This window comes from Pygocentrus nattereri, chromosome 18, assembly GCF_015220715.1.
Source record: "Pygocentrus nattereri isolate fPygNat1 chromosome 18, fPygNat1.pri, whole genome shotgun sequence".
NCBI lineage: Eukaryota > Metazoa > Chordata > Actinopteri > Characiformes > Serrasalmidae > Pygocentrus > Pygocentrus nattereri.
The window spans coordinates 36,973,851-36,983,658 of NC_051228.1; the positions used below are offsets into that span (position 1 = coordinate 36,973,851).

The following is a 9,808-nucleotide window of genomic DNA, read 5'->3' on the forward strand; positions in this document are numbered from 1 at the left end:
ATTCCACAAAAAAAAAAGAGAAGAGTTTCTGGTAAAACATCTCTGAACATTTGACTTTTTGAGAAGGTGAAGTCAACTAAGTGGTGCCGCAGTTACATTTAAGGTGGAACTGAAAAATTGTAACAAGAAACTGGCGTCATCTTTGTGTCCATTTTAGTGTCTGCCAGTTTCTCGCTGCGGATTAAACGTATCAGGAAACCAGCTGGAGTGATTATAAACGCAAATAAGTCTATCAATTTGTCACTAAATTATGAATGTTTGCCTTTTCGTGTTGTCTGCGTTGCTATGGTGACCAGCAGTTTGCTTTTAAGACCATTTATTGTTAAACTGAGCTTTATTTTACTGCAGAGGAGGGTTATTTTATTTTTACCTACAAATCTAATTCAGCTATGGAGCCACAACAGAGCAGTAAAACAGCCCCTGGCTTAGTAAGACCTCTGCTGCAAATTTATGTCAATTCATGTCAAATGTGGGAAATAAAATGAAGTTGCTGTTGTATAGCAACCTCTACCCATCAATAACGCAAACTAAGGGGGGCACAGCAGAACCAAACCACCTCGCTGGACTTTAATCACCTCTGATTTGACATCTGGAGGTGTCAGAAATTCCATTTGTCAGGCTGTGGTGTCCGACTGTTTGTCAGGGCTACTTTGGTTGGCATTAATCTTTATACCCATTCCAAACCCACCAAAAGCTCGTTGACTAGCATTCACTAGACCAGGGAGATAGTCTGTAGGCAGAACAAGTGGGCTGGCTGCTTTTTTTAAACAGAGAATCAGTCTTTTAGCATCACTCTGCTTATGATTCAAGCCTTTTCCATGCCGCTTCGGTCTAGAAGTGCTGATAATGTTTTGTTGACATGCTCTCCGCAACCTTTCCCAAGCAGGAAAATGTGTAATTCCAGTTGGATTTGAAGCGCTGCAAGATAGATTAGATGCATTTCGCACACTAGCAGCTATTTACTATAACAAATGCATCCTGCTTTGCAATGACAGCTGGTGGCACAATTATCAATTTAGCCAACCTTTCCGGGCCACTGGGACATTACTTATTGAAAGGGCTATTTAGGAAATGGGCTAGCAGTGGGAAACATTAACACCTGAAAATTCTCTGAAATCTTTCTTCTCCTATCAGATGTGTCCAGGCCTGACGTCTGCAGTTCCTGGCAAAGACACGGCTGAAGAAGGGCTCTCAAAGCCGTCTTAATGCTCTTAAAGAGGCTCAAAAACACCCTGTGCATTCCAGATTATGCTACAGAAGGATTAATTTAGGAAAGGAGGAGGAACGCTGTGAGTGTGGCTGTGAAAAGACAGAGGAAGTGTGTCTTGACGTGAAGAGAAAGAACAGCAAGTACTGTGAGTGTTGAATGTGAGCTCAGATAGTCGTCTCTGCCAGCCAACGTGAATGGGGGAATGGCAGGAAAACGGTCTCATTTGTGCTGTCGATGAGACGCCTCAGGACGTCGGCATTCCTACATGCTCCTCGTCAGCGCTGGTACAGTGAAAGATCTTAAATCGAAAGTGTGCAGTTCATTGTACACTTTCACTGAAACGTTCTGTCGGAGATAATGAGTCTAGACATCTAAGGGTTGATGGTTTTGGTGGACGTCTTGTACGAGGAGATCCAGGTTTCTTTGGAGTGATGCCATAGAAGAACCACTTGTGGTTCCCTACAGAACCTCTCAATGAAAGAATCTCTAAGACACCGTTTTTGAAATGCAAGTTTGAAGAAGTTTACAGATCTCACACTGAAGACTCTGTATTTTTTGGAGTTTGGAAGGTGTAATGTTGGACCCACCTGCATCCCTCCACTGGGCTTCTTGTGGTTGAGCAGCAGCTCCACAGCGCCCACCACCTCCTTGCGGATGGCGTGGAGCAGGGCGTCGCCCACGTACACGTTGAAGCTGAGGAGCAGCTCGATGATCTCCAGGTTCTCGTTCTCGATGGCGATGAGGAGCGCCGTGCGGCCCAGCGGGTCGATGCAGTTGATGTTAATTTTGAAGTAGATCTCCGCCTCCTCCAGGAACTGCTTGACGCTGCCATAATCTCCCTTCTCCACAGCACTCAGGTAGGCCTTCTCCAGAGGGGACAGCTCCGACTCGGCCCGCACAATCCGCAGAGGGATGCGGTCTCTGTACGAGGAGTTGTCCGTACGACGGTAGTACAGCTGGGACATCGCTGCTAGGCCATCTCACGCGGAGGCTGCGTAGAGAGGTGGGGGGTTAGTTGGGGCAAATCTCTGACCGTTCGATTCAATTATTGGTTCAATTATGAAGTGATTTCAACATGAATCGACTACAAAACACTAAACTCACAGATGTGACTGGGGGAACCACTGTACTTTACACTAGTGGTGTACAGACAACAAAAACAATATGAGTCTGAAAATAATATTCATAATAATTCATAATAATGTTCCTTATAGTCTTTACAGTGATTTCACCCGCTGGTGGTAGGATATATTAAGGATATCAAGGATATATTGATGTGTAAAGCGATACATGACGTGAAGTACAATCACAGTAACACCTCAACTAGTGCTGTCAAAATAAAAGTAGACATTCAAATATTACTCAAATCCAATGAAGCGATGTAGAAAAGGTCCCTTTGAATATCTGTTGTATTGATCACACGTTAAACACAAAAACAACACCAGATTATTGACTTTAATTTAAAAAGATTAGGAATATTTCATATTTGCAGACGACAGATTTCCTCCTGACAAGGCAATAGTGCATATGTGAATGAAGGTAATAACAGCTTAATATTTAGTCATAAGGTTAAACACTCGCCAGTTTAGCTGCATGATTAAGCTGCTATATTGGCTGCACCAGTTAACCTGCGGACTTCTTTTACTGCGGTCAGTGGTGCTTTTAGCTCAGTCGGCCTCTCTGGCATAAGAGAACGAGGCGTGACCGCGGCGGACACCACAGTATTAAACTATTTGGGAATCAACCTGTCGCATTGGCCTTTTAACACTTTGAAATGCAGGGGAATAAAATAAATAACTGTTGTTGTTGTTTATTGACTGTATTAAAATTAATGATCACATTAAGGGTGCTACAATCTGTATAGTTGTACTAAGCTTTGCTTAGGATTGTTATTATTTATTTGTTTCTTTTATTTGAACAAAATTCCAATCTATTAATTGTAATAATAATATTCCTATTTTTTTTTTTTCCGTGTACTGTCCTAAATGTGAATTCTGTAATCCACCCTTAACATATATCATGGGGGGAGGTGGAATGGGGATGTTCTGTGATTTTATTATAACAAATGCGCCAAAATATACGCCAAAAGTCAAAAATGAGCACAATAAGCATTTTTCCCACTGAATAACAACCTAACAATCAAACATAATAATCAAAATTCTCAGCTTCCAGCACGGCTCGGCCAGTCACACTGAGACCGATGCGCCACAGTGCATCAATGCATTTAATTCAATGGAAAAACATCTCTTACGGTTCCTCTTTCCATGTCCATCAGCAGTTGTAGGCAGTAAGTGTTTTTTCCAAAGTGCCTTAAAGGTGCAGTATGTGAGATTAAGTGGCGTCTAGTGGTGAGCTTGCAGAGTGCAACCAACTGAATACTCACCCTCGCCCCTCCCTTTCCAAGCGTGTAGTAGAACCTATGTCAGGGTTTTGCTTCTTTGACGACGAGGATGCACCCTCCCTTGCGTTTTTTTTTCGCGTTATAAATAATAAATATGACCTTCTATTTGTCAAAATTTGGGCTCTCAAACTTCTCACTGCACAAAATGGTCAGCCAGCACCAGCAGCTACTTCTTCTTTCTATGTCTTCTATGGGCTACTGTAGATATAAGGTGGCGCAACATGGCAGCATCTGTTTTGTAGAGGATCCGCTCGCATGACGGGCTCATTTTAAGCTCCTGAAAACACACTGATTCATACTTACAGGTTATTTTACACTAATGAAAACAGGGTTCTGTATCCTACTCTCTATATCTGGTAATAAATCCCCCAAAATCTTACACAAAGCACCTTTAAACTCCCCTTTTATACTGCATCCAATCAAAAACAGGCTGTGGTGGCTTAATATGTCTGCAAAGAAACACGTGCTTGCCTTCAGTCACATGTTGGATGATGCCATATGATAGAAGAGACAGTCTTGGTGAGGCCACAACTAATATTGTTCGTAAAATTCGGGAAAAAAAAACAAGGAGATAATGAACCAGAAAAGGCTTCAAAAGGAAAAAGGGAGGGACAGCGGAATGGATTTTGGTTAATGAGGTTTGTGACTGTACATTATGGACCAAATGGCTTTCAGTACTGTAAGCCATTAACGTCACACCCTGCAGCCCATTAGGTCCACTCTCAGGCCTCAATTGCTTGGCCGAATCCTGAAAAGTACTTTTGTTAAGTGCCCACTTGCTCAAAAAGGCCAATGTTTTTCATTAATATGGCAAAGAGCAGAGCCTGATAATTATATAAGCAGTCAATACACACATTCAGTTTATTATTATAAGTTATTTCATAATTTAAACAGTGCAAATGCAAAGACTGGCACGTGAACTGTAAATGTAGCATTGTAAAGCAATAATGCAGAGGCCATACTTAGTGCTTTCTATTGGTTATCTGCTTCAGCATGCTAGAGGCTTAAAACAGGCCATCTTAATCTTAAAATACAGTAACATGCTGGATGCCTCAGATGTGCATTCAGTTTTATATTTAGAAAGAGCTTCTTAACGGGCTTTTTGCTGGAGTTATCGGTGTGCCCTCTGCCTTCTAAACAATATTTCAACTTTAGAAAGTCTGCAGCGCCCTGCCAAAGGCTAGCGTATCTAGAAAACGGAGGTATAACCCAGACCCTGATGCCAAACGCGGAGAAAATCGAGACATTCTTGCAGTTCTGTTGCTTTAATATAACGTGGCGATGGCAGGCCTCAGCACAGACATTCTTGGGCGCTCGGAGGGGGGAAAAGGGCAACGTGAACGTGAATGAAAATTTAATTTACAGCATCTGCTCCTAATCAGAAAGACAGTGCTATAATATGAGAAAGGTATGCAAATGTAGCATTAGGACTCCACACTGGCTGCTAAGGCTGTTACGCATGGAGCACAGATGACAGGGAAAAAAAACGACATGAAAAAGCAGAATATTCCGATTTTTTTTTCACGTTAAAAGTATATAGCCAATTCATCCATGAGCTGAAACTTTATGAGCACCTCTTATGTAATGACTAATGGAATAGCTCTAGTCTGGGTTAATTCTAAGTTAAGTTAAGTGATACTTTTTTGATCCCACAAACGGGGAAATTCCACCTCCGCATTTAACCCATCCGTGAAGTGAAACACCACATACACACTAGTGAACACACACACTAGGGGGCAGTGAGCACACTTGCCCGGAGCGGTGGGCAGCCATATCCACAGCGCCCGGGGAGCAGTTGGGGGTTAGGTGTCTTGCTCAAGGACACCTCAAGCATGGAGTGTCGGCCCTGGGGATCGAACCGGCAACCTTCCGGTCACAGGGCCAGATCCCTAACCTCCAGCCCACGACTGCCCCTAAGAGATGCTAACATCATATGCATGGGGAGGGTCTCGGTAAAGGGCGAGGGGAGGCGACAAAATGGGCAGTTTTGCACAAACTAAACCACTTGTTTCTTTTAAAACGTTAGGCTGATTGCCTTTCATGAACGTTTCTAAACCATATGTCACCTGTCGGTGGTGTGTTGTTGGTTGTTGCTTAACCGGTGCTGAGAATGTGATCAGTGCTCTGAGACAGACAGCGGTTTTTTATATACAGGGTCATTCAAAAAGATTTCAAAGTGATTTATTTCACCTGAGAACAATGAAGTAAACTGTAAATGGTCTAAATGCTTTCTGCTCGGGGGTCTCTATCCCCTCAGACTGAAGGGAGCCATCTTCCACTGACAGTCAGAAACTCTGACCCCCTTTTCCAATTGGATTATGATTGGTTCCTCGATGCCTTGCGGTTGGAAAAATATGGCACTTTGAAATCGGATGAATCTTTTTGAACCACCCTGTATTGTCATGGCGTCAGCGAAGAAGATGATGTGGGGAACTGCATTTTAAAGGCAAATGCTCTTTTACTGATCAGACAGCAAGGGAGCCCCGCTGCTCAGCACCGTTAAACGGCCAGGATAGCAGTCAGATCACCTCTAGCCTAACGCTGCACCGACTTCCCCACAGCCTTGCACTAAACAACTCATATGCAGAGTTCAAAGCCAACAACAACAATTAATTTACAGTACATGTCTCTCTACCCACGAGAGTCTCCACACATGGCCGCTCTGCATGGCCACGTGTCCTGCGATCCCACAGCAGCAAGGGCCAGAGGCAGATCCAGTCCAATCTGAATAAAAGGGTCCTATCTTGCATTGGAAAGACACCCCTCTTTTTGGTTAGGTTGAGGTGCATTTCTATACTGGCAAACTAATAAATGGCTATGGATTTTCTACATAGGCAAAGACCACAATGCCACAAAATATACAAAGTTCCATTACCAGCATTAGTGAGTTATGGGAAGCTTCATACCAGAAAATTCATTACATTTTACATTTATGGCATTTGGCAGTCGGTTTTATCCAGCACGACTTACAATTTGATCATCTTACACAGGTAAGGGAAGGTAGTGTTAGGAGTCTTGCCCAAGGACTATTGATATAGGGCAGGGTGCTTACCCAGGTGGGGGATTGAACCCCAGCCTACAGAGGGCAGAGGTGCTACCCACTACACTACACCACACCAACCACTATTACATAACAACCATTACAGTTCATTAGCGCATCACTGAATAGGGCAGAAAATGTTTACTGCAGTAACAGCAAAGAGAAGCAGATCAATGTATTTAGGAAAGAAGACCATTTTCAGGGAGGCTGAGATAAACAGGGCTCAAGGAAATAGGAAACAGGATCAGAAGCAGAAGCCATAAAGTCGTAGTTGCTAGGACACAGCCAATTAATCATCTTGGTTGTCGCCATGCCAACAGCAAGGACAATCGTGATTGTTCAAGTGAATATTGCCTGTGAAAGTTCACAAAAAGCAAATAAAACACTGCATTTTATTTTCACCATCCAAAAACTTTACTCACAAATAAATCACGTGGGATTTTTCCACACGCAAACCTGGCTGTGAAAGTGTTTACTAGAGGTAATAGACTGTAGTGTGTTGATCAGAGCATGGAACTGAACACTACCCCCCAGCATATGAGCCATACAGTTATATGCAAAAGTTTGGGCACCCCTGGCCCCTGTTGATTTTCTAAGTATAGAAATGTATTATGGTTATTTTATGTTGTTTTGTATGTTTTTAGTTTTTCCAATCTGTCAAACTCAGCAAAAAATGCACTAAAATTTGCAGTAATGTGTCATATTTGTGTGCTCTTTAGAGGGTGTGTTGACTTATTTTCACTTCAAAAATCAGCAAATTGTGTTAATCGACCAAGGGTGTTTAAACATTTGCATATGACTGGAGGTGCCATGCACTACACTACTCATCTATTAAGGTATTAAGGTATCAAAGTCATACATTCACGTTTTTAAAATACTGAAATACTTTTTAAAATACTGATCAACGCGTCACACTTTACAGCTCACAGTGATGCTGGACAGTGATGTGTCCGTGAGAGGTCACACTTTACATAGCCGGTTGGTACTGCACCAGAGGGGGCGCCCAAAAGCAATGAAGCTTGAGGAACCTAAACCAATCCCCTAGCTCTATTCCCGGTGTGCAGGCTGGGCTGAGCTGAAGCAGAGCTTGAACAACAATGTTGTTCATCCTGACCATGAGGGCACTGGTGCAGTCTGAGGGCAAAAGGGCAGCCCCTCTGGGTCTATCTGTGCATGTGCCTGGGCAACAATTCAGTGGTAAAGCGTCAAACATCAATAGCCGAGTGAATAACAATAGAGAAACCTTTAGATGCCTTTATTTTTAAGAGTGGTGCTAGGCCAGGCATCTAAAGAACTCTTGGCTTGGGTGTGTAGTTCTACGAAAAACATTCAGCTGGTATGGAACCTTCACATTATATGGAGGTTCTTGAAACCTTAGAAAGGCTCTTCTGTCTCACATATGTCATTTACAGAAACCGGTCTTTGAAGAACCATCTATTGGAAGGTTCTCAGGGAACAAAAGGTGGTTCATCTATGGCATCACTCTATCTGGGGCACCATTATTTTGAAGAGTGAATGATTTGGGGATTCACAAAAGTGTGTTTGTCTTTCCTATAGTGATTACCTGCACTGAAGAGAAGAAGCTGAAGGACCTCAAGACAAGCCTCCCTGGAACTACTAAGGCCCAATCCCATTTCACCCCTCACCCCCTACCACTTAGTGCTTAGCCCTCTGTTTTGCGTGTTCACGTCTAGGGGTAGGGTGTCCCAATTTTTGTTAAGATAGAGGGGTAGGGCGAAGTGTTGGGGCTACACGACCCTCCTAACAGAGGTTTTTCAGAGACTCCAAAAAGAGTGTTATGAGAAGAAAGCAGCAAGATGGACCACAAGAACAAAGAAACACACATGTGAGAATTTTCTCCATTAAAAATGACGATAACCGCTGTTTTAATGTCATTTAAAGTCGTTTTCTTCATAACAAACATAAAAATGCAGTAACAGCATGTTAATGTCTTTGTAGCTAGATAGCTAACTTCCCCGTTCCACCTTAAATAGTCCAGCAGTTCTGACGCCTGAGGTGCCAGAATGTAACTACTATTTAAGGTGGAAAATCTGGAGAATCTGGAGAATCTCTGACTTCAGCTTCACATCACTGAAGAGTTAGGGGTGGGTGATAATAAATAATTGCCCCCCTCTTTGAAGGCGTATGATCCCTAAATGTAACTAAAGCCCAGCAGTGAGGAGCTGAACTTTCCCCTCCTCTGCTGTCCCTGCAGACGGGCAGGGTCGCCTAAAGAGCAGCGCTGGTAGCCGTTAATGAAGTGATGCTCTGTTTATTTGAGGGTCTCATTTCAAAGGGAAGATCTCAACCATTAGGGTGACACTCGAAATCCAGAGGTAGGGGTAAAAAGAAGAAATGGGATTGGGCCTTAGAAGAGCATGTTGAAGCAATAGTGCTGCTGTGCCTTCTCCAGAAGTCTGCAAACCTCAGGGATTGCCAGAAAAGCCTCAGGGAAACACCAAGAGGGGGAGCTCAGTGAGGACCATGGCTGCACACAGTTTGAGGCTGTCATCATGAAGCACTCTCTGAAACCTCACAGGCGACCGGCGGCGGCTCGGCCTGTCATTTGGACTAAGTGGCAGTGAGCTAGGGCTGAAAACTAGGGTGGAAAAGCTGCAACTCGTGATTTAATATCGCAATATTTTTAATACATTAAAAGGAAATTCTGCTGATTTTTCTAAATGCCTGCATGAATAAATCAGTCATTTAAGCAAAGATCAACAAAGTCATTCCTAGTGGCTTGAGGTGAAATTCTCTGTTATAGAAAAACCTACCAACTGAGGACTGTTCAGAGTGGTGGTGATGGGAACCAGACATCTGAAGAGTTCAATGCCTCTAAAAGCTCCATCACTGGAAGCTGTTACCTGATGCTTGGCCATGGTTGTGCAATAAGCCTTTGGCCTAAAACGGATTCAAAAGCTGGTCACTGTACATATAAAAACTCAGAAGATGTGTAGGTTCACTGGTCACTGTGGGTGTCAATGCAATGGCTATATCTGCACCATTGACGCCTGGTTCCTATCACCTCCACTGTAAAGAAATCCTTCATGCGTTTGATATGAAAACAACAAGTGGTTCAGCTGGACAGCAAGCATATCAGATCTTTCAGGCCATCTAAATATACATGCCATACTGTAGGTAAAAACAACTGAATCCT

At 43.1% G+C, this 9,808-nt stretch overlaps 1 protein-coding gene across 1 annotated transcript in view; it reads right to left on the reverse strand.

Moving 5' to 3' along the window:
* The window catches only part of LOC108423767 (short transient receptor potential channel 4-like), a 37,568-nt gene that overhangs the window by 26,259 nt on the left and 1,501 nt on the right, over positions 1-9,808 (reverse strand). Inside the window, exon 2 of the mRNA XM_017691300.2 lies at positions 1,798-2,201. Within this exon, the coding sequence (XP_017546789.1) occupies positions 1,798-2,175 (378 nt within the window). The 5' untranslated portion in view covers positions 2,176-2,201. The remainder of the gene's footprint in view (positions 1-1,797; positions 2,202-9,808) is intronic.